The sequence below is a fragment of the Cyanistes caeruleus genome, chromosome 2 (genome assembly GCF_971803275.1).
Source record: "Cyanistes caeruleus chromosome 2, bCyaCae1.hap1.1, whole genome shotgun sequence".
In the NCBI taxonomy this organism is placed as follows: domain Eukaryota; kingdom Metazoa; phylum Chordata; class Aves; order Passeriformes; family Paridae; genus Cyanistes; species Cyanistes caeruleus.
The window spans coordinates 14,220,806-14,246,502 of NC_141702.1; the positions used below are offsets into that span (position 1 = coordinate 14,220,806).

General features: G+C 39.9%; 1 protein-coding gene across 5 annotated transcripts in view; it reads right to left on the reverse strand.

Moving 5' to 3' along the window:
* The window catches only part of LPIN1 (lipin 1), an 81,899-nt gene that overhangs the window by 31,275 nt on the left and 24,927 nt on the right, over positions 1-25,697 (reverse strand). For 3 of the 5 annotated variants that reach the window (XM_023922609.2, XM_086875844.1, XM_086875846.1), the window contains 5 exons: positions 9,345-9,545; positions 7,968-8,063; positions 6,432-6,769; positions 5,956-6,075; positions 292-421 (listed from right to left, as the gene is read on the reverse strand). In XM_023922609.2, the coding sequence (XP_023778377.2) occupies positions 292-421; positions 5,956-6,075; positions 6,432-6,769; positions 7,968-8,063; positions 9,345-9,545 (885 nt within the window). Of the gene's footprint in view, positions 1-291; positions 422-5,955; positions 6,076-6,431; positions 6,770-7,967; positions 8,064-9,344; positions 9,546-19,014; positions 19,116-25,697 lie in introns of those variants that run through there. The other 2 variants (XM_086875847.1, XM_086875848.1) reach the window with 1 other exon arrangement.

Genomic DNA, 25,697 nt, shown 5'->3' on the forward strand with positions numbered 1-25,697 from the left:
GGACTTCAGGTTTGATTTTTTCTGGTTTTAATCTTCTAATTTTTACAAGACTGGGTCTCAGGCACTTCTTAATTTTCTACTGTATATCATCAGTATTGAGACTATCCATGCCATAAAGTACTTTCCTATACCTCCTACAGAGTAAGATTCAATTGTCTTACATAAAACACTATAATTTTTTTGTAAAACCAGGATCCATTTCCTCTTCATCAGTCTGCAGTAGACTAAGCACATGTGCCCTACTAAAGCACGAGAGATGCTAGCAGGAATTAAAGAATTTAGGCTGTATACCTTTGCAGCCTGGGGTAGCTCTCCCCATGCCCAGTGCATGTGGGGATTATCCTTTAGTCCACTTCTGTCTGTAGGTTTACTGACTAATTCTGAGTCACTCTGAGGAGTAGGAGGACGTGAATCTGATGGGCTAAAGAAAAACAGAAAATATTACAAAAGCAAAAGTAAGCACAGTGCACTTAGCGCTTTCCAAACTGATGTCCACCAATACAAGGAACTGAAGACTAAAATAATCAAAAGCCAACTGAAGGTATGAAAACATAGAAAAATAGTTTAAACTGCTCAGGATCCTCTTACACTGGCATTCAGAGATCTCATCCCTTTTTCAGTAAGTGCTGTCAGAGAAGTAGTATTTGAGAAGCTGAAAGAGATAGAACAAGAACACTGGACATGAACATTTCAGGAGGATTTTTTGTTTTCTGCATGGAAAAAAGAATGTGGATGATACCAGCAGCATCAGATGAATAGAAGTTAGTATTGTTATAATGTATGCAAAGTGCAGAAATTATTCACATCAACAAGACACCTTAACCTGACTAAGTAATACTTTAATCTAAGAAATCCAGTTGACTCCTTTCTAACTTGTTCAATTCAACCATTGGATGGATGTTTGTAAGGAAAACATCAGGAGAGCTACACAAAGAATTTGAGAGTTGAAACATCTTTAATTGTTTGTTTTGATAATTACATGATAATAAATATTTATAAATTCATTAGTAAATTATCAGCTTTTAGCATATTTTTGGTGTGGTGAAGTCAAGAATGTGATGTCAAGTCAGTCATTAATAAATAATGAATCATTGATTTTAAGGACAGAAGGAAAAATTCAGATGATCTGCTCAGCCTTTCTGCATAGCACAGGTCATAGAATTTCCCCCAGAACCTCCTGAAGAAAGCCTGCATTTTTTAACTGAGACACAACATGTCTAGGTATAATCATCCAATACTGACTTAAAAACTAAAAGCAACAAAAGAATCTATAACATTCTAAATCAAAGGTCCAAACTGAGTTACTTTCATTCTCAAAAACAAAAGGCTTACATCTCATGAAGTGCCTAACACAATGAAGTTCAACAGGGCCAGTGCTATGCCTGAGTTGAGGCAATCCCAATACAGGCTGGGCAGAGAATGAACTGAGAGCAGCCCTGGGAAGAATTTCTTGAGGGTGCTTGTGGACAAAAAGCCGAGGAACTGGCAAAGGTTGCCCAAAGAAGTTGTGAACTTCCCATCCCTGAAGACCAGACTGAATGGGGCCCTGAATAAACTGGTCTATTGGAAGATGTCCCTGCCCATAGCAGGAGGGTTGGAACAAGATAATCTTTAAGGTCTCTTCCAACCTAAATAATTCTGTGATTCTACAATTCTATAAAAGAGTTAAACTGGTTTGGATATTCAGTTTATTCATAAAAAGATAAAGAATAAATCAAGCATGAAGAATTTATATAAAGACAGAATCATAGAATAGTTTGGGTTGGAAGGGATCATCTCGTCCAACCACCCTGCCATGAGACAAGTTTGCTCAAAGCCCCATCCAGCCTGGTCTTGAACACTTCCAGGGATGGGGTATCCACAAATTTTCATTGCAACCTGTTCCAGTGCCTCAACACCTTCACAGTGAGGAATTTCTTGCCAAAAGTCCAAGCTTTCAGTTCAAAGCCATTGCTCCCTGTCCTGTCACTACATGCCCCTATGAAAAATCCCTCTCCCTTTTAGCTACTAGAAGGTGTTGTAAAATCTCCCTTTTTCAATGTTCTGTAGAGCCAGCTGGTAGGGAATTCACTGGTCACAGCAAAACATTCACATGTGAAATAACAGCAACCTAATTATCTACACTACTCACTGTTTTCATCTATGCAGTAAAATACAATTTGAATATGGACAAACACTAGGACCTTTTAGCTACAGATATTTATGTTACCTAATTAAATTCTAAAATTTATAACCCATCTTTTTGGGCCTAAGAATTTCCATTTTTTTATCAGCCCGTAGGGTATAACCTATAATTTGACAGATGAAGGAATCAATACAGTGCAATTTTAGAAGTATTTCCAAGCTCTAAGGATGCAAGAAATACTTACTGGGTTTTTCAGCAACTTCTAAATCTCCCACTGAAAAGTTTGTAGGATTTGCAGAATATTTATATTCATACTTAGAGGCCATTGGAAATTCAGTAACCTTGGAATTCAGTAGCCTTAGCACTTCAGAAAATCTCAGTAGGCAATAATGCTCCTACTGCTGCTTTAAGCCTAAAATATCTAGATATAAGGAAACCTTGTCACTTCATGTCTTACTGTGTGCACTATAGACATTTTAACCTCCAAGACACTTACTGTTTACTTAGAAAAATCTCCAAACTCTCTTTGTTGAGCCCAAGTTCACTTACTCAGACACCCTGAGAGAACAGAGGTATTGCTTCAGCTTGGGTAGAACCTCTGCATTTTGCAGTAGGAAAACAGGATTGGGGTGGAGGGGAACCTGGTCTTCTCTATAATTTTCCCTGAAAATACATTTCCCTGGTACACAGAGCTGAGTGGAGAAGAGCCTGAGCTGTTACTCAGCACCTGATTTATATTCTCAGTGACACAATGGAAGTTCTGGAAATACAGCACTCACATATGCTAAAGCAGGCGGAGTTCTACTCTGTGAAGGTTCTTGCTGCAACTGCTGCCCAATGATCCGGTTTGCCTTGGGCTGAACTATGTGTGGCAGTTCCTATGTCCTCAAGTTATGCCCTGACTCAGCCCAGCTGAAATTTCCTTGCCTTGCAGAGATTGCTGAGATACTGCAGATCAAACCAGAGCCACCCATCCTGTCAACAGTTCACAAGAAGGAAGGGAAACTTCAAATATTTAGATCAGCATCTCTGATTCATATCCCATAGATGCTGAATATTTGTGTCACAGTCCTATGTATTCCTTAGCAGCTATGACTGCACTTAATCTAATCTAATAACAATGAACAAGGAACCTGACCTGTAGCTGGCAGTTCTGCCTAACAGACTACAATGATCTTTGCAGTGTTTTCCACTGGAAGCAAAGAGATCCCTGAAAAAGCAGCAATGTGACCTGAGAAAAAGTCCTGTCTTGTGTAGAATGAAAAATACCTGTGATAAAGTAGATCAGAAGGAAAGACGCCTACATCATGCACATGCCACAGCTGAGAGCCTCTGAACCTCCTCTTAAGTAGCCATAATAGCATTCCTTATTTCACACAGAGGGGGAAAAAAATGCCAAAAGACCCACCAACATCATTTCAACAGCTGCAAACACAAAGCCTCACTCAGACAAGTTGCTATAGCATTTTAAATGGCTATCTAGTCTGTAAGGCAGGTGAACACCAGAGCAAAGCTCATGGAGCCACCCAGAGCACATCACTGCTCCATCCCAACCTCTGCTCCTGCTCTTCCTTGCCATCAGAACATGCAGGACAGCAGTTCTGAATATCCCAGGATCTCACTTTGACTTAGTGCTGCAACATGGTCAGGTTAAAGAGGGCAGACCTAGAAGATGGGAAAACCTCAAGATTATCACTTTTGATATGGCTTTAGGCACCTCATATGACAACTGTGTTGATATAAACAATGACTAATGTAGCCAGCATTAATGGAAAATTACAGAGGCCATATTCTACTACTTTAAAATTTTTAATGTTGCTGTGACCTCTCTCCACTGACTTAATGGAGTGAAAGATCTTGACTGCAGAATCTTGAGACTTCTTGAATTTAAGGTAACATTGAGAGTGTCTGTATCCACTCTGTGGAAAAGAGGAATCCTACACTACTGCAAAGGCTTAGTCTCAGTCTTCTGAACCAAGATGCCTTATCTGCTGTGCCACCTTTACTCTGCAAGGTTTTCCCCCTTGTTGCAATCCAACATACAGAAATTCTTTCCCCCTCCGAAACAATGGAACAAAGAAGAGAAGTGTTCTTTTGGCACTGGGCTTCATCCATTACAAGATTTGCATTTTTTTATTGCTCATTTAATCTCTGAGGTTTTTGTTTTGCTTTTATTTTAGCAATCTATGCACAAGCAAAGAACTCGGGAAAACCATCGGATAAAAATATCATTAAAATACACACTGATTGTAAAAAGCTATGTGGAAATGTTAGTCTTCAGAGGAATGCATTCACTAAGTTCCTCCTTTTTGGGGTTTTTATCATCTTCATGAACTTGATTTTTAACCCAGGCTTTCACTGACATGATTTTGTATCAGCCATCCTCTTTCAATGGATGATTCATCAAGGCAACTTACCTCTACTCAACGCACACAAAGAAGCAAGCAGAGAAAGTGGTTTCCAATGTCACTTTCAAAGTGTCTAGGTTAGCAATAAGTACAGTACAGTTATAAACTCAACAGCAGTTCACGTAGTCTTACTGTGTTAAAGGTGTATTAAAGTGTTAAAAGGATTAAAAACCAGTCCAGAAGAGAGGGCAGACAACTGTTCTACCTGTCTGGAAGAGAAAAGTGAGAAGATTGTTGAGGACAAAAGTTAGATAGGCCTCCATCTGCTGGAACAGTGAGGAGAGTGCTTTGCCCTGTACAATCTATAGCCTTACTGGGCAGCAGAGGATATTGGGAGAAAGAAAGACAGGGTGTCATATTCACAAGTGCTGATTACCATAAACTCTTTGTGCATTAGTTACACAAAAGCTGAATTTACACTGAGAGTTTTTAAACTCCAGGATACTGCAATCAAGAAACAAACAGAACACACAGTTCCAAAAGCCATTGAAAGGGCAGGGTATTGACAAATGCTATCAGCAGCCTGGTGAAGCCAATCACATTAAGCTTTACAGGCACTGGAGAACGTTTCTTCCAGAATGCAATTCAAAACAGTTCAATTTACCCACTGCCCTGAAATAATCTCCTCATGCTCCCTTCCTCTGCCCCTCCACTACAGGGACAGAATATTGAGATTAGACTTCTTAGGACAAGTCTTGTGAGTATTGCTGCACTCCAGCAGTCTGCATGGGGGACATGGAACACATGTGCATGGGGCACACACACACAGACCTAACTGGAATATAGTGCAATGCATTAAGCAAAAAATTATCCCTTTCTGACAGACACAAAAGGGAGGTCCAAACTGCTGTGCTTTGACATGAAAGGTATACATATGCACACAAATACACACACAGAAAAAAGCAAATTACTGTAGGTGTTCTTTTTACACAGTAAATATATCATATCTATATTAAAAGCAACATGAAAAGCTCATATTTGTTAAAAAAAATCTTATTTTTATATATTAATTCCTATTTGGAAAATTCTTAAAATTATTACACTCAAAATACTGAAGACTTATAAACCTACATTGACTGCAGCCCAGAGTGTGTGCATCAGGCAAATATTCAGATTTCACAAAACATTCATCTTTTCTACAGTATTTATGTGCAAACAGTGACATTAACAGATAAAAATATTCTTCAGAATTTGTGGACCTGCGTTTTTATGTATCCATTTGCTGAATCAAGGACAAAGCCAACCTAATGTTTTTGGTACACTATATTATTGTAAATATAAAAGCATTCATCTAAAAATGGTCACTGACTATGTTTGATATCAAAACCTTTAGTAAAACTTCATATAGTACTCACATGGAAGACATTAATGGAGAATTTAAAATTAGGGTACTATCTAGAATTGCAGTATCAGGAAAAGTACCTTTGAAGAGGTGACCATTCTCCATCTGAATGAGGATAAGGTGCAGACTGAGAAAGCACAGAAACTGCAGGAGCCTTTATGTCAGATACATCATCAACAAGCACATCTGGAACAGGGATCCTAAACAGGGGGGAAGAAGTGACACTTAAAAAACATACTTGATTACTGAATTTTCATATACCTCAGCTAACAAACCCTATCACAGAGAATTAGTATAACCTGAACTAAAAGGAGATAAAGAAATGTTATCTAATTCAAGCCATCTAGTTCACAACACCACAGAGGAATCTTATGTTTTTAATGTCATTTTCATTACTTTAATTACTAACATTCCCAATAGCTTTCTAGCCTAAAGCTTTGTTTTCAAAGTAACACCTTCATCAGCCATATGTTCTGACTTAAAAATTACTGCTAGAAGGCATGGACTGGAACATTAACCCAGGTTCTCATGACATATCTCAGTTCCACTATGACACCTTGAATTGTCCAATGGCTCCTTTTCTTCCTCTGAGCTAATCTCTATGGGAAACATGTCTTCATCTTCTGATGTGTCTCCATGCGTGTCTTCTCTTTTTAAACTGTCTATTTTATGAGTTGACTTCCTCCTCTTCTTCCTCCTTTTTTTGACAGAGCTACAGACTGGAGATGTTTCAGTAGAAGGCTGGGATCCGTGGGCTTGGGACAGGACCTGTGAGGATGCATTGGTGTCCAGGCTTCGTATCCTGTCTATGGAATTCCTCTTCAGCTGGGATTCCATTAAGGCAGTCCCCTCAGACAGAATGGGAGATGTGGAGAGATGATAAGGAATTACCTCCTGGAAACAAAAAAATCAAACCATAAAACATGTTAGCTCTTTCACCAGTCATACAACTGGTTCTAAGACCTATGCACAAATTATCAAAATCTAAGTTATTTACTCCTCAGAAAACTAACAAGGATTAGACATCTAGATGCTTATTATACTCCTATGGCATATGGAAATTTTTCCATAGCTGCATCTCCTTAGACAAACCAGTGACAGTACTCTTATACAGCATCCTCTAGCATCTAATATTGGCCAGGTTTTGGCATTAGTCTCTGTCCACCTCATGAAAGATACAGAGCAGAAACAAAATCTTAGTTTAGAACCTGAACATTTTCTAAAATACAATTCCCCTCCCCAACACAGATGACAATAGTCAGATAGGTCAGTGGTTTATAATTAGGTCACACGAATACCCTACTATACAATAATATATATACATCTCTAGACATTCATAGAAGTATTTCCAGCAGTTTTCGGTCAGAAAATAACTGTTACCACTTAAAAAATTAAAAATAAAGATATAGAGATGCACATTCACGAAACTCTCATGTGAAACTGGTAATATCATACTCAACACAGGAATTTGAGCACTCATTCTGGACAGAGAAAAAAATTAATTGGGATATCTGAAGAGAAATGCCTGCAAAATTTTTCTTGTATTACATTACAATGTGGATTACTCAAAGTTACTGTGCCCATAATTTATTCAAGCCAGTATTCAACCACAGCTCAACAGCAGACACTCTCATTTAAATGCAGCCTCACATGAGTAATAGTTGTGAGATCATGTTTATGAGGAGCACCAGAATAAATGCATGCACAGATGTTTACAGAGCATGTGCACCTTTACTGGCAGTCTGGTGCCTATGTTCAAATTAATGATTTCTTTAATAAACAGGCCCCTGGACATTAATCTCTTACACACAACTTTGAAGCATGTGAACTCTGCAGTTGCCACTTCTGTTCACACACTGGCATGCACATGATTTATTTTTCTCTCATGTGATTATCTTTAGTTTTTCCAAATCTCAGCAATCCAAAAGAAAACCCGAAGTAACAGCATAGCATTAGATTTCCATAGCACAAAATGGTCTAGAAACTTTCAAAACTATAAAATGGATAAAAAAACCAGATTCCTAAACTCAAAACTGACTTTGAAGAGCAGGCATAGGATTTTTAATGAATTAAAAGCAGATTTTGCTCTTACCTGATCATTATCCATCTCCTGCACAAAAAAGGCCTCCCCATTGTCTCCTAGTTTCATATGCAAATCTACAGCCTCTCCATTAATTTCTATGTCAACCTGTAAGGAAATAAATGTATTCTCATATGAAAAGAAAGTCCTGCTGCTAGAACTGGGCAAATGTTTCTTAGGGAAGTGTAGAAAACCTTATACTAAACAGGAAATAGTGACCTACTCTGTTTCTTTCAGTGCCCCTTCACAAAGCAATCAATAACAAAAATGTTTTTCTAACTTGTTCAGCTCATTGATACCTTGCTCCTCTACTCAGAAAGGTTTATAGTTATTACATAAATCCCTGAATATTTTAAAATGTCATTCTGAATGCTTCACTTGCCACAAAAATCTATTTGCTCTTCTAATTCACAGCCTATTTTTTAATTGTTCTAGAAGTACTTCCAAATGCAAATTCTTAAGATGTTGTCTTTCAAATTCATTAAAGAAACTTCTTTTTACACTATGAGAAGCACAAATGGGAAAAATAATTTTAAATTCAATTCCTGTGTCTACTCCTTCCACACATTTATCATATCACTGTACAGCCCTAACTATCTCCTTTCTTCTCAGGAAGATCTCTCTCTCTTTGACTATAACCATGCTTGCCACCTTTTTCACTGTAAATTTTTTGGAGACTTGCACAAGTCTACATTTATGTTGTATTTCAGGTCACAGTACACCATTGGTACAGTAATATTTTTCAACTTTTACAGATTCTAAATATTGGAATTTCTTTCTGATCTGAGTAAGAATTGAACAATGTCCATGCTGATTTTAGGATCTTTCTGCTGAAAATTCTACCTACATTAGAACCTAGACCATATGCTGTTACAAATGACTTCCTAAAATAATCTGTCACACTGGTAACTTCACATCTGATACACTGCCAGATCACTCAGCCTAGTTACAGTTATTTCAAGGTCCTCACTGTTTTTTCTAGCTTCAACTAACCTCAAGGTTCTATTATCTGAAAATATTCACTAATATTTCCCTTTTTGCAAGGATCATTGATTATGTCAGAGAAAGGTGTTTTAATGAGTCACTAATGAAATCTAGTATAGGTTCGAATTAGCACATTAGAAAATTTTCTTTATTGAACATAAATGTTAAAAATTTCATGGCCAGTTTTGTTTTTTATTATAGTCAATGTCTTAAAATTATGCTCTGAACTGCAAGAGTCAGTAACAACAATTACTAACAGTAATTTTAACTGAAGATTAATTCAGCCTCTTTATAAAGGGTGTCTAAAGAAAATTCCAACTAGCAGACCAAAGAACATTCAGTAACTTCCATGCTATTTCAGTTAACTCACAGACAGAACATATAAAAATTGTCACATTTTCTTACCACTTTCTCCCTGGAACGCAGAACTCCCATTTTCCCAAAGCGAACATGGAAAGGGGAACACTGAAGATTTCCATCTGGCTGACGTACAACAATTATATCTATGCATCCTGACAATGTGGCTGGGTTTAGACCCTTATAGAGCTCCTTCACAGTTACAAACACTTGTCCTGCTAATTGTCCAACGTAATTCATGGTTTGGACCTGAAAGGCAAAAGGTGGAACAAATTAGATTTTGATCCCTGCTTTGTATTTTAGAGACATTTGAGCAATGGAGAATCCTGAAGTGGAGTATTCTGCTGCTTCACAAATTAACAATTATGCACAAAAACAGGATTTCCCACCTAATTTATTTACAGCATGTTTGTGGAGAGCTATTAAAAGACAAAAGGCAACTTGTAATTCAGAAAATTGTAACAACTTTCAAAAGTTCATTAAAATCAGTTGGATTCAAAACCACTGTCAGACTTTGAAACTCTGAAGCTCATAAATGTCTCAATTGTCTCTGAAGAGAAAAGCATTACTTCCAGAATAACATCTCCTCATATCATTTACTGTCCCCTCAACACCAGAAATACCTTTCTTGTGTATTTCCACAGGCTTTTAAGGGCAGGACAAGCAAATAGCTTTGAACATATCTAATTTTACACCACACTAAAGGCAAAAAATATTTTCCCATCTTACAGCAATTTCTCCCTTTAAAAGATTATTATAATGCATTCAGACAATAGATATGTATTAAGGTTGGAAAAGCAACCTTCAACCCAGAGCATTTGAACGTTGTTTCCTAATGCAGCTTTACTGTTCCTGTTTCAAACAGCCTTTTCAAACAGTATCTGCAGTTTTATTAAAAATTATACCTATGTGGATGGTTGAAGTGATTTGCTTTATGTCCCCTACTCCTGAATTTATTTTGTATTTAGCATTGAGAATTTAGTTTGCTGCTTACAATTATTAATACACATCCTGTTTAAAATATTTAATCCCCCAGAAATTACTAGCATGCATATCTATACATGCTTAAAATATGAGTCTTTCAATGACTCTCAAAGTATGAGTGAATTTAAGCAGATACCTTCCTAAACAGTATAGGTTTCAAAGCCTTCCAATGTCTATTGTTTTCAGTATTTTTCCAGCACCTCTTGCAGATTTCAGGATACTGGTTTCATCAAAGTCCTTATGCATGCAGGACAGAGCATAAGACTCACATACAAGTTCTTTCCTAGGCTGTACCACACCACCTGGACATCAATAAAAGTGACAGTTGCAGGGCAATGCTGAAACTCCCATTGATGCTGATGAGAACAGAACTGAGCTCAGAGCCTGAGACAGTCACTGCACAGCAGCAGCATCTGCTACAATAGAGACTCTTTCAGCTGTGTTCTTTCATAAACAACAAAAAGATGTATGAGATGCTGTAAAATGGCTCCAAATTTAAACTGTGATTTACAGTTCTAAACAAAAGACTATTTAAAGAATACCATGAAAGCACTAGAGTAAAAAAATCAGAAAGTTAGGAAATGCTATAATTAGGCTGTTTTCTTCCATGCATTGCTGTTCTAATTAACTAATGTGCACCTGTGGATTTTTCAAAAGTCCCTCCACATTTTGGTTTTTTCTCTGTTTCTGTTGCAATACATGGGTCAGAACACAAACTCTGCTCGGAAGGAAGAATTATTTATGGCAGTTACCACTACCCTGTCCCTGAAAAGTAATCATGGTTTTCCCATCTGACAACTAGGGAGAGGAATCACAAAAAGATTAAGACTAAAAGTAGGCACTAACTTAAAAAAAATTCTGTTTGATTTGCAGTGATAATCAGTATACAAGATGTTGTCATGGTTTAACCCCAGCCAGAAACAAAGCACTGCACAGTCCCTTGCTCACAACCAACTTCCTATCCTAAGCAGGAATCAGAAAATGGGTGAGAAAATCAGAAAAGTGAAGGTGATGAACCTCATGGGCTGAAATAATGACAGTTTATGGGAGAGAAAGGGGAGAAAGTAATAAAAATTATAATAAATCATAATATGAAGAATAAAAGATTTTCAACACACAAAACAAGTGATGTCCAATGCCATTGCTCACTACCCACTGACCAATTCCCAGCCATTCCACAAGCAGCAGCCCATATTCCCTCCCCCAGTTTATATTCTGTGCATACAGGTCTGGGTCTACAGTATGGAATATCACTTTGGTCAGTTGGGATCAGCTGCCCTGTATGTGTCCCCTCACAACTTCTTATGCTCCTCCAGCCCTGTCACTGACAGGGCATAAGCCACCAAAAATCCTTGCCATAATGTCAGCACAGCTCAGCAACACCTAAACCAGCAGTGTGTTACCAACATTATTCTCATCCTAAATCCCAAACAGAACACTAAACCAGCTACTAGGAAGAAACCTCTATGTCAGCCAAAACCAGGACAGATATTAACTAATGGAAGAATAATCCCTGAATAGCATTTGGAGAAGCCTTTCTGCACAGGCCTCAATTCAGGCATCCAGAAAGTGCCACCTACTGAAAAACCAACAAACAAAAACTTCATGGCAATTATATTCCTTTCTGCAGCACTGAACTGTTATCAGCACTTTTGGGATCCTACTGCACACTAGAAACATTGCTTTCCTGAATGCAAATCCAGTGGCAAGCTGCTCCATAGGGAAGAGCACTTGGAACTCACGCCTCACCCTATGCTGTGTCACAGAACAGGTTGGAGACCTCCAAAGGTCACCTGGTCCAAACACCTGCCCAAGGCTGCCCACAACCTTGGCCCTGCAGAGTACTCAGTGTCCTCAGGATGGAGATCTCTCAGCCTTTCTGCTCCCCTGATCCTATGTATCCTTGTCCTCATAGAGGAAATTTTCTTCACCATACCTAATCTGAGTTTCCCTTCTAGCAGTTTGTGCCACTGCCTCTTGTCCTACAACTGTGCCACTGCCTCTTGTCCTACAACTGTGAAGTTCTAATATCTCAGCTTTTTCCTCCATACCCCCCAAAAACTAACTGAGTATTCTGAAGAATAAATAAAACTAGTTTTCTCGGCCTCTGCTTCTAAGTCATAGAAGCCTTATCTTGGGGGCCATCATCTAAACTCATAAAAAAGTTGCCATGACACATGCACAAATCTAAGTTCAGAAGTCAGCCTCGAGGGTGGCAGATATAAGCAAACTTTTTAAATTACCCCTTTGCCTTGGAAAAATACTGGGAATTTTTCTAACCTAATACACAAAACCAAACACATTTCTTCTTGAGCTAAATTAAATGCAAAGACAGGTACAGCTGGCATCAAAATTACACAGTATAGTGTACCCCAGTTAATGCTTGGTCTGCTTAAGTAACAAAATTTCTAGGTGCAAAACAGCCTTGACTTCCTTGGTGAAGAATGAGCTGCTGGATCAGTATGTAAACCCCAGTGTTTGGGAGAGTTCCGGGCAGACAATGCAAATATGAGGACTGACACACCCTCTTTACAAGTTACAACAGCTGGGCTCCTAAAGTCCTAAACAGTCCAAAATTTTGCAATTATTCTTGCAATTCAACAAATCTTAGCTACTCTGCCTGTCCTGTCTTTGGACACAAAGATTATTTTTATACCCACAAATTAAAAATGTTGGACACCATCCTCAAGCTCTGAGGCCAAATGGCTCAGCACAGTTTGCTTCCATAGAGTGGAAATCTCTTATCCCTTAAAAAGTGCCACATTCAAATCGTGAGCTGGTGATGGACACTCCTGTCAAGCTGGGCATGTGCAAAAAAGTCATTATGGGATTAAAAGACAGACTGGGAGACTGATCACATAAACCCCACTTCTCTAAGAAGCTGGCAAAAAATGAACTTATTTTTCAAATGTATAGAACAAAAGATGCTGTAGTTAAAATGGGGAACAGTTCAGAAATTAGACTCTTGTGGTTGTAGGCCCTCTATCCTACCTTTTATATATGCCAACCAAAGCTGAGATTGTTTGGAGCCTGAGGTTTGTAAGTTTGTACTCTGAACCTAAAGTTGGTCCATGCCATGTCAGCACTCCAGGAAACCAACACTCCTCAAACCCCAGAGGGACTGGATGTGGTTTTGGAAAAACACTCCACTCTGGCCACTCCAAGAAGTCTTTCACTTACTGACCAGGCAGCAGCAACTTCAGCAGTAAACACGAGTTTTCATCATGGGTTAAACCCCAAGTGCCTGCCTGTTCATTATACTCAGTTTAGTAAAACTCTTGTTCTCATACCATGCTACTGGACACAGCATAGAATATTTTTACATGCTGGGAAAATTCAGAATCCTTTGATCTAAGCTTGCAAGTGAGAACAGTCTGTACTGCTTCTGTCAGGATTCTCAAATGGTTTGAGTTTTGTTCTTTGCCAGAAGACATTTCACAGCTCTAAGTTTTGAATCTATTACAAAACTAAAGCTATTTTCTAGTATAATTTTTAATGTAAATCTAACTACCATCACCCTCCAGAAAGCCTAGAAAAATTGATCACTAAAAGACAGCAGCCATTTTTCAGAATTCATCATCATCTGGAAAAATAAGTCAAAAATAAATAACTAGGTGATCTCTCTTATTACTTAACTGATTTATTCACTTAGCAAAGATTGACCTAACAAAATTACTTCTTTCAAGTCCCGCTCTGCTGGATGCCACAGTAAGATCAAACACACTGTCATCTAGATAATCCACTTCTTTCATACAGGTACACCAGACTATGTCCTGTTTCCACTGGAAAGCCAGTAATTGTGGCTTTTCCAAACTTGTGGCATGGTTTTGGTTGTTTTTCTGGAAATTTTTTTACAGCTCAGCTCTTCCCCTTACCATTTCATCCTTCTTTACTGCATTTTTCAAAATAAAATACTGAAAATCATAGGAACTAAGGGCCTTTTTTCCTGTTGCCTCATCAGGTGCCACAGCATTAATGAATAATAGATCAGATATCCACACATACCCAAATTACTAAGGGATGCAAGTGCTATTCAACACGCTCTAAAAACAGACAGTTGATTTAGGTGGCATGCTGTAAGGGTAATTAAAATATGAAACACACTTCCTCTGGAAGATATGAAATTTCCAGTGCAGAACATTTTGAAAACAGGATAAACATTTGCTGGGAATGGTTTAAGAACAGGCAACTGCAGCCTTTGGGAAAGACATTGCTGCTGTGCCTGTGCCCTAGACAGTAAATCAACCCATATCCCATCACAGACCCGACCATTACAATCTGGACATCTCTATTGAATCCACTTAAATTTCAAAATCTGCTTCTGGTAATTTTCAAAATCTGCTCCTTTTAGGCACAGGCCAATAAGCACTCTCCCAACAATCCCAAGGCACAGCCAAGGAGCTAAAATGGACTGGGCACTACTCCCATGGCCAGTTTAGAAGCAGTTACCTTCTTTTAAAGCTTTACACAGCTTTATAGAACAGATGGTGCTAGCTGGTCTGGTCACCAAGAATAAGCTTTGGCAACATTTAGGTCTCTTTCAGCCCCTTTCTAAATCTCTATGGTTATGATTATACACTGGCTTTGTAGGCCAGAAAAGGAAAATTTGCAGCAATGGTAAACAAAACACAAACAAAAAACAAAACAAAAAAACCCCATATTTCAGTTACACTTTTAATACCTGATATGATGATGAGGTCCATGGCTGAAGTGATGGGCATAAGCACAAAACAAATAAACTCTCCTCCTAAGAGCTTCCATACAGGTGGGAAAATGGTGAAGGGAAGATAAAAACTGATGGGCTAGTGTTCAATTAAAATACATCACTGTAGCTCTGCTGCTGACACTGAAACGACATCAATTTCACAAATCTGGTCCATCTGGTCCCCTGATGTGCCCTTGGTTTTTGTTTCAAAGATGTAAAGCTTGAGAGAGACCAGACTACGTTTGGGAACCAGACTGTGGTCCCTTCAAGAAAATTATGCCTCATTTACAAAAAATAGTAAGTAAATGATAATACTTCAAAGTCAGTGCTTATTAGCACTCTTTTACTGCATATCAAATACTTCTTTTCTTGACTGAAACAATCCAGTTTTGTCTGCAGTACTGAACACTTAGTCCTTATACTGCAACTAACGGAATTTTACTATTGACATATTCTTTACCATGAAAAACAGTTTCAGAGGTTACATTCTAAAAAAAGATTTGTGATAAAAAGGTAGGGGAGATAAGAAAATATTTCAGATGGAGATTCTCTAGATGAATATTTTCAAAACTAAGCTTAGCCCTTCATGTCTGTGTGACAGCCATAGTAATGTTGACTTAACTATAAAAGCTCTTAATAACAATCATTCTATTATTTTTAAAATATGTATTTTTGTTTATTAGTAAGTTGTTAACACACTGTAAAGTCGCTAATGCTGTTTGATCATCACATTCAAATCTCTTAGTATTTTATGCCATTTCAGTAGGAAACTGAAAATCATTAAGAGCTTTCAAAAGCCTTTTTCTACCTGTGAGTTCCTACATCAATCCAACCTAAAGTCACTGGCACGAATTCCCACCCCAACTTTTTGAGTACATGCCCAGGCAGAACCCCAAAGTTGTGCATTTTTCAGAGCAAAATCAGAGCCTGGGTTTACTTCCTCTATAGGAACCATGAAGATATTGCATGGGACTTTGGGAGACCAGTTTAGAGCTCTACTTTCCTACAAGATCCACACCTAATTTTGGACAAGTTACTGAAGCTTTTATCTCAGAGAGTGTAACTCCCATTGGTTTCAAGCAGGGTCTACCACTGTGGCCATATGCCAGCTACAGCAGGCCAAGCTCATCCAAGTGAGACATAAACAAGCAGTCTCCTTGCATATGCTTTTTTCCAGGAAAGGAAACCTGGACACATGACCTGAAAGGGAACATAAGCAGCCATGAGCCCAATTTGGACAAGGTGCTGCGGGAGAACTCCAGATCACTCTGCTGAGCAGTGTGACTTCGGTTGTTCTGTAAACAGGAGAACAGTCTCTGTCCAAGTCTGATTATACTCAAATTTGTTACAGCCTTGCCTATAGTCACAGCTGCATGGGACAGACCACATTCCTGCAGGTGATCTGACAATACATCTGGTTAGTTGGGAGACAGGTGCAGTTCACTTGTATGACCCTCATCAGAAAGCCAGCCTGTGGCTGGCTCTACACCAGAGTAACAGCATTGTGCTTCCTGCCAGTCAAACTCCCAGAAATACTTCAGGGTTGGTATTATTCTGGGCTTAATTCTATTACAAACTATTTGACTTCTATTCCAAGTTACCCAAGGCCAGTGCCAAAAATTGTGACTTCTTACAACAGCAGAGAGTCAAATGGATCAAATGTCAAACTTATCTTCCAAGCTGCCTGTCCCTGCAATAACCCACCCACTCATAGTCATGGATTTGAATAAGAGATGACTATTCCTCTGGTTCTGATATTGCACTGTATTTCAAATAGTTAAAACTTTACTTGGTGCAATACTTCATGAAATCCCTGTAAAGGACAGAATATTTTCCTGAGAGCAGATAAAATCAAAAATTCAAACTGAAGACTCAAAACTTGCCTGCAATGAATCCCCATGTTCAAAACAAAGGGATAACTGGCCCATAGCCCCACAGTCATGGTATCAAACTGGCACCCATGAGTCCAGGAGAATTATTTCAAGGCCAGATGAAGGGTACAACCACAGTCCCCATACCAACCTCCCAGCTGCACATTCCCCACTCTCTTAAATCTTGCCCTTGTGTCAGCACTGAAAAGTAACACCACTAAAGCCAGAAAAAATAATATCCAGCTAGATCAGTGGGATGATGTGACTCACCACATACCTGTACCATTGCTACTACCAAAGAGAGAAGCTACGAGTCAGCGGTACACAGTACAAGGGACACCTCTAGTGAAATTCCAGGCAGTCCTGAAATCACATCTCAAGACTTATCTACTCCTTTCCCAGAGATTTCTTGAGAGACCTTCCACATTTTCCTTGGTCTCATTGTACTTTTTCAACTGTACAGTGGCTCCCACCTCATGGAGACTGAGAAGTACTGAGACCTCTTTGAACTGACCCTGCATAAAGGAGTTCAAACTTTACACCTAACTGAAAAGCACAAACTGATGCCTAAAACCAAGAGCCTTTGCAGTAGCTGAAGGATCTGTGGTAAGTCATGTACTGTGCTGCCCTGTGCTACTGTTCTGATGTCAGTGAGGGAACATTGAAATCAGAGTGGCAAAACACCAGTAGTTCTGCTCTATACAGACACCTCACGTGACTTGGCATGCTTTCTCTCAGCAGAACTGGAAAACAAATCTGTTCATTAGACTCTGTATATTCTGCATTTTTAAAGTAACCTTTTACTGTATTTCAACTGGTTTTGATGACTGTTGTGTCTATATATGTTCACAGATTAACAAATCTGTACATCTGCACATGCTCAGGCATGGAAAAGGGTGAAAGACTAAAACTTGCCCAACTCCCTTAGAAACAGGCCTCACTGCATCAGGTAAGCAGATATTATTAGTCTATATGTGCCTTAGTGACCTGAAGCTATAAGAAAGGCAGAAAGTATCTAAAACCATTAGAAGCTATTTCCATGGCTTTATGCCTTAAATTGTAATATATTTATGTTGAGCATTTTCCATCTGATTTCCTTCACTGTCCCTGCAGTTTTTCTCCAGTTCTCTTCATGGAAGCAGGCTCATCTTACTTTAATAACAGGAGTTCACCTATCTGACAACAAAACCTTATGTATGCAAGCTAAGCATTTACCAGTGTTTGCTTCCAGAGACAGTAGAGGCAGGGACACAGAGAAAAGTTATCCAAAAATATAAACCATTTCAAAACACCCTCCAGACTTAGGAGCCAAATTAGAATTCAGAAGATCTATCAAGGCTGATGACTTTACATGGGAAAAGAAAAATGATCTGATGATGATCTGCAACATCAAGGCTGGGATACAACCTCTATGAAATTCCTCTATTTGACAGAGAAAACCATATTGCAGTGTTTTGTCTCCTCCCCTGAAGACACGCTTACTTTTAGTTTTGCTTCTTGAATGTAGAGAAGATACACCAATCAACAGAAAAGTAGTAAATGGGGAGCGGGGAGGGAAACATAAAAGAAATACAAAATATCCGAAAGTTTAGTTTCCTGTATAGCCATTGCATTGTTGCTGGCCAGACTCTGCTATGTCATTAAATCCCTCTGTCCTGCTACTGCTGTCATTATTCCAGCTCAGGCAAAGTATTACTGAAGCTGTGGCATAACGCAGTGATTTGCATCAGCAGCTGCCAGGCAAAGGGAAGGAAAATTCCTAAAGCCAAAGGGAAAGCAGCAGCGGCCCAGAGGGGCACTGGGCACCACCAGCTCACACAGCTGGGCGCGGGACGGACCCCACACCGAGATCCCCACGCAGGGTGCCTCCCTCTGAGGCACATCGCATCTTCCCTCTAATCCCGTGCACCAAGCAGCGTTCAGCCACGATGGCCCGGCAACCCGGGCGCAGCTGTCAGTGCCCGGAGCCAGGCGGCTCCGCAAGGAAAGGCGGGCACGGGATGCGGGCAGGGGATGCGGACAGCCGCCCGAAGCCCCACCAGGATGCCCAGGCCGGAGGGACCCGCTGCCTCCTGGCCTTGCCTTCCCTGCCCGCTGGCAGGAGGAGGAGGAAGGGCCTCCCTCCTCCCGCAGCGGCCGCCAGAGTCCCGGCACCCACCTCTGCCTCGGGCCGGCTCCCGCAGCTCCGCTCGCCGCCGCCTCTGTGCGCGCCGCGGCCGCGGGGCCGCTGGGGCCGCCTGACGGTGCCGCCCCGGAGGAGGGGCCGGAGGAGCAGCGCGGGGCCCGGGGAAGGCGCGGCGGGGCGGGGGCTCAGCGCTGGGCCCGGGGAAGGTGCGGAGGGACAGGGGCTCGGCGGGGCTCAGCGCTGGGCCGGGGGAAGTCACGGCGGAGCGGGGGCTCGGCGGGGGCTGAGAGCAGGGCCCGGTCGGCCTCGCCCGCCCGCCGGGCCCGGAGCTGCCGCAGCCGCCGCGGGCCGGGGCGGGGCCGGAGCGCGCTGGTGTGGGGTGATCCCGAGGGCGAGTCAGGTTCCTGGCTGGGATAAATGGGGTGGAAATGAGAATCGCTCAGCCCAGGCTGACCAAAGGCAGGTCCATGATAGGCGTCGCTTGGGCTGCTGGAGCCTAGCATTCATCGCCGGCGGGAACACGTCTTTCAGCATCAGACGCTTTATAGCTTTAAATAAATGGGATGAAATAAAGCTTTTCCAGCTGTTTCCTTGTATGTAAGCCGTGTTGCAACCTCATTTGCTCTGAGTGCCTTAGACAGCTAAAAAGGGAAGTGGATGTTCGTGTTGAAGGAATCTTCCAAGCCTTTTTGGAGTCTTGTTTACAGAACTCAGGAGAGTGTGGTGCTATGCACAGAACAAATGAACAGGAAACGAGTAACACGGGGGAAAAAAGATGACAAAAATTATACACACACACTCACAAAAAAAATTAAATTAAATTAAAATAAAATAAAATAAAATAAAATAAAATAAAATAAAATAAAATAAAATAAAATAAAGGATCAGACGTCATTATTGAAACACTCTGCTAATTTTAGGCCTGAGAACAAGTTTTTGAGAGCTGTTATCTGTGTGTTGTAGCCCCCAAAATGTACATGCAGCTGAAGCCCAGGAAGAGTACCTTGCTGAGTAATTAGTGCTTAAGCCTTCCATTTCTGTTAAATTAATGGTTACACACCAAAACAATCTTAGTAGAATCTTCTCTAGGTCATCACCTGATTGTAACCCTTCAAGTAGTTTTTCTGTGACATGTCTTCCTCCTATAGCTCTCTTAGGTCTCTAAGTTGGCCAGCCCAGAGCTAAGACAGAGACACTAGGTGATAGAACCCAGTGCAAACTCACAGACTCCAACCTCTACCTCTTGTTCTCTCCTCCATTCCTGGTTACTTGTGAGTAACAAGTGTACAAGTGAGTACACTTCAGTTTTAGAACAGAAAAGTCAGAGAAGACAGTTTCTGCCCAGGCATGACAAACAAGGGTGTATACTTAGTCCCGAAGAGAAAGTAATACACAACTGCAGTTTCATTTCCCAGGCATTTCATATCTAATCTCTTGCCAGTAGGTAGTCAGTAGGCAGTGAGAAATGTTGGTAAATAATCCCATGCCTGTTAATAAAAGAAGCTTTATCAGTGTTGACTGTGGATCCTACCAGTGTTCTGCCCACCACATTTGTGTGGAAGACAATCCTATATTGTGCTCCCTCTGAGAGAGTGGTAACCTTCAGCCATCACTGTCTTTGTTAGGTGGGAGGACTCCTCTAACATATTGCTCCATTATGGTCTTCTACTATGCTGAAGTCAAAACATGATCATAACATACTGAATCAAAAACACTGTCTCTCCACAGGCTCAACAACACCCACCCTTTCATGCTCCTTTCAGAAATCCAGACATTAGGTTCTCATTTTTGGAAGTACGATATTGTGTTTAGCTGCTTATCATGTCCAGCCATCTGCTGCTTGATGTAAAATAGCCCACAGAATAATGCTCTACATTTTAAATTATTCCATCTCCAAGGTCACGTTTTCTTTTCCTACAGAGCAGAGTAAATACAGCCACAATGCACACAAGATGCTGTGGGATGTGCCAAATGCTTGCACAACATCAGTGAGCTTCCCTTAATAACAGGGCACCATCCTTCTGTGCTTTTTCACTCTATTCTTATTGATGATGTGACCAGTGTGCAGAGTGGTCTTCCTCAGATGTCGCCCTGAGAATCAGGCCTTTCGATATTGTTTTCATAATTTCTAGCCATTTTCCCAGGAAAGTAACTATAAGCATAGGTGTTTATACATTCCATTAAAGATATGCCTTTTGATGGACGTCTCTCACAGCCAGGGTGGTTGGGAAAGTGGTAACATGACTACCCAATCCCTGGTTGTTGTTGAAAACCTATAAATACTGAAAAAACAAATAAACTTCTTTATTCACCACGCTTCAAGCTGCATCCATGTGAATCATTTCGTGTCTGACAGTGACACTCAGATTGCTTCCCTGGAACAACCTCTGCCAACTCAAGAAATCCTTCTTGTGCTGCACTTCAGCTCATAATTGTTCTCAATTAGTTCTGTCTCGAGGACCAAGGACTAGAATTTGGTACCCAGTACTTTGATATTGTCCAAGCCTTAGCATGGTCATGTCTGTGGATTTGACTCAGACCAGTGCAGAGTTTGGAGGATGGTACGGTCAGGGATAGTTCCTAAAAAATAATCTGGAGTTACCCACAGACTAGCTGGCAGAGGGAGTACAGCCTTAGCAAGAGGAAAGGCCCTAACAGTGGCATTTCCAAAACACACTCTGGAATTACGAAGTTCTGAAGTATTATTGTTTTCTTCCTGAAAGGTTTCCCCTTTAACAGGTTTCTTTCTGGAGGAATTGTATTCGTCAACAGATGTTTGTTTACCAAGGTTTGATCTAAAACTGTCCACAAAATTTTGAAGGACCTGCTCATGGAAGTTTTTCTTTCCATTCCTTTGATGGTCAATTTACATTAATTCATTATTACCTAACTCTGATTCTTGTTTCAAAGACCTTATAAGTTATGTTTTCACTCTGTGTTGATACAGTTCTGGTACAGCAAAGTTCTAGCCCTATGATCTGGGCTCATAGTTACCATGAAAACACTCTTAAAAAGAAAGTTGAGTTCTGTAGTCTTTTGTAAACTAATAAATCTGGGTTTAAGAAGAGTTGACAAGCACAGAAAAGTTTAATAAAATCAAAAAACAGATTCCTAAAGAAAAATTACAGAAGTCCATACAAGGAGTAAAAAAATCCTTCAGTTTTATCTTAGGACTCTAGTTTATTCTAGCAAAGATGCTGCCATTCAAACCATTGTGCATTAGCAGTAATGTCTGGCTTTTCCCCCCAATAAAACTGGTGTTGATGCTCAGGCACACAGGACCTGGGTTTTGAATGACTGCAATTGTTAATGCATGCCCAATGTACAGGTAAAAAACATTCAGTAAATAGAAAAGATGAGCTTTTATCTTTTAATTTATAATTAACTCATAAGCAAATATGGCTCTGGAGTCATGCTGACATTCTTTATATAAGTAATAAACTCAGAATAGCTCACACAGTGTAAATTAAGAGTTGATCTAGTTTTATTCCAGTGTAAAAATCAAAAAGCAGTTTGACTGATTCTCTAATTAACTGATTAAACATTCCACCATCCTAACAAAGGAATTACTCTCCTAACATAAGTAGATATTTTTATACAGTACCTACAGCTGCCTCTGATAATCTACTGGATTCTCTGTCTGATTCACTTTTTTTCCCCCCTTTCTTTTTATCTTCCTTTTTCCTTCAAACAATTATTTAGGACTTCATTTCTTCCTTCATTTGAAGGCACTGTAGTGCAGGGTTTTGTGGCATGTAAATACTGGTATTTAATCTGCCTCTAAGTGCTTGATTGGTGACCATTTTTTACAAGTATAAGTAGATATTATTTAGTTGCAGAGATTTCTAAGACATTGCCTTCCCCCCACTTTGACTTTAACTTCTTGCCAGTTTTGACTGTGCTGTTGCTTTTGCTTTGAATCTGTCCCCCTGAGATCCTTGCAGTTTGACAGCTTTAGCTTAGGGATTGTACTTTCTGTATCATCACAGTTCCTGAGTGTTGTAACCATTTGCTGACAGTTGCACATGCCAGCCAATATACTTGACATCATTTCTTATCTTTCTTCTTCGACCTCTGTGTTAAGATGTGAGATGATGACAGGAGGACTGTGATGTCATCAGAAGTAGTAAAAGTTTCAGTCAACAATGAGACGTGGCAGTGACCAGGGAAAAGCAAAACTGAGAGGATTATATTGTCAAATGATCAAATGTGGGACTACAATTTTCCAGGAACTGTTGCAACTGGAATTAGAGGCAGTGCAGAAAGCATTGATCATGTACCAAAATGCTCATCTGTAATGGTAACATCTCTCAATGCATCAGTGTGTGCATTGCATAACCAAACTTGATTTTGAACCAAGTACTTGATTTTGTAACAAATATACCCTTTCCTCATCCTCACTGAAAAAAAAAGGGATCTATAACAAATGAACCACTAGACAAGTCTTCTTTTACTTCTCAGAATATAAGAAGTCTTGATGATGAATGTTCTCGGGGGAGCCTTTCTTTTTGCTCTAGATCCACATCCAACCATGCAAACCCGTGAGAACCTCAATGCTTCCTTTATATCCTAGCAGCTCTTTCCCCAGACAAAAGTCATTTCTCTGCTACAAAATACTTGGCTACTGAGAAACTGAGACTTCTGTTGACTCCTTTGATCCAAATATCATCAATGCAGAAGAGGGTAGGAGTATTTTAATTAGAAACAAGAGAGGCTAAATATATCAACCCTGCTGGAGGTACACTTGTACCAGGGCAATCTCATCAGAAAGCAATTTGGCTCCAAATCTGTAAATAGCCACAGTTGAGCTCTCTAAATATAATCTTAAAAAGCTTAGAAAAGCTTGAGCCCTGATAAAGCACAGCAATCACAATATGAGATTAAGGATATAACATTGAAATCATCAACATGTTCATTCTTCAGCCAAGAGCACAATTCCTGTGTATGCTTGTTCAAACACAGACATGTATCCTGCTCAGGTAAAATACATACTGGTGTCTAAGTGCACACACGTACAAGAAATGAGAGATCATACATGCCTCCTCCATCCTGACATGGACAGAAATGCTTTGCAGCCCAAAATCTAGCTTTTCTTCAGTCTAATACATCTGTGCATGACCAGCAAAACTTCTGCCCAGAATACTGTTTTCAAAGCACAGCAAATTAAAATCATTAGTATTGTTTGTTCAGAACAAAATAGTACAAAACATGCTTTGAGAACTTCAAACAAAGCTGGTCTGTTTCCCAGGGTACAATCTTTTCTTCACAGTACCTGCAATACTGAAAAACTAAAATGGCAATCTTAGTCCCAAAGAGGAAAAGGATATTTGCAAACCAACTCCTTCTGTTGAGAAATTTGTGGCTTTTCTCTCAGCCATATGCCTGAAATTTCCAGATCAGAGTGCCTAGCAATATGAAATTATCCTTGCAAATAAGTTCTGAAAGTTATTGCTTGGGGATTGTAAAACTGAACACCCTCATTAGTTCACTCTTATTACCAAGTAAACTATAGGTAGCAAAAATGTTACAGCTGCACTTATGATAATAAGAAAATTAATACATATTTTGTGTAAAGCTTTTTCTTCTCTTGGGCTAAGAATTAACTGCTAATATAGGTCAGCTTGGAGTTAATTCTGTAACTCCATGGAGAGAGAGTGAAGTATCTAAAACGCGTTTTATAACACAAGTAGCAATATTTGGTACTTCTCTCTGTGACAGAAAAATTCTTCACTTCTGTGCAGACCAGGGTAGAGGGGGGACTGTGCTGTGGGTGGCTCCTGGTGAATGCAGGGCACTCTGTTCCTGACTTGGCATTACAAGAAGCAGGTCTGCTTGGCTTTGAAGTGAGATAATTCTGTACTCTCCCAGGTACTGTAATTAGTTCTGTCTGTCATATAAACTGGATGAAAAGGGTTTTAATCTCCCTTCAAGAAAGAGGTAGATGGAATATTGTGAGCAGCCTGTCAGGAGGAAAGGCAGACTCTGGCTGTTGTCTCCCTCACCAGTGAACTGATGGGGGAGGCTTCTTCAGGTACTACCCAAAAGTTCACATCTTCATCCCTTCATCCAAAGTAAAGAAAGGTTTATTACTTTTGCTGTAAAGAAAAAGTGAGATAATGAAATCCCTTACTACTGAGTATTTTCTTCTTTCACTAATGCTCAATTTTCTTAAATACTTGAAGTGACAGAATATAAGCAGGTAAGAGCAGGGTTTTGTTGGTTTTTTTTGTTGTTTTTTTTTGTTTGTTTTTTTTTTTTTAACAACTGTGTGTAACATTTAAAAGGGTACTTTTCCCAGTTCAGCCACTGCAGCAGGTGTGGGTTCTGTGCCTGTACCTGAAGGACTCCTGGTTTCCCTTCTCAGGGCTTTCTTAACAGCAAGGCACAAGGGAGCTGTGGCCCTAAAATCTTTCCACACTGTCCTCTCATTTCTTCTTCTGTGCCAAATTTGAAGACATTTTAATCTGGCAGCACAGATTTCAGATCTCTCCGATCTTTAACCTCAAGGCTCTGTATCGGGTGAATCGGGGGGAGAAGTAAAACACTGCTTTGGGATAATCTCTCTTAGAAACGTTTTCCTTTTAATTCCATTATTGGGGATTTTGGTGATTACAGTTTGAGCCAAGGACTGTGCTTGTTTTGAATCCAAAGCACAATCATCCATTGAATTCTTGTGATAAATTTTTATCACACAAAATTTGAGCTAAATGGAACAA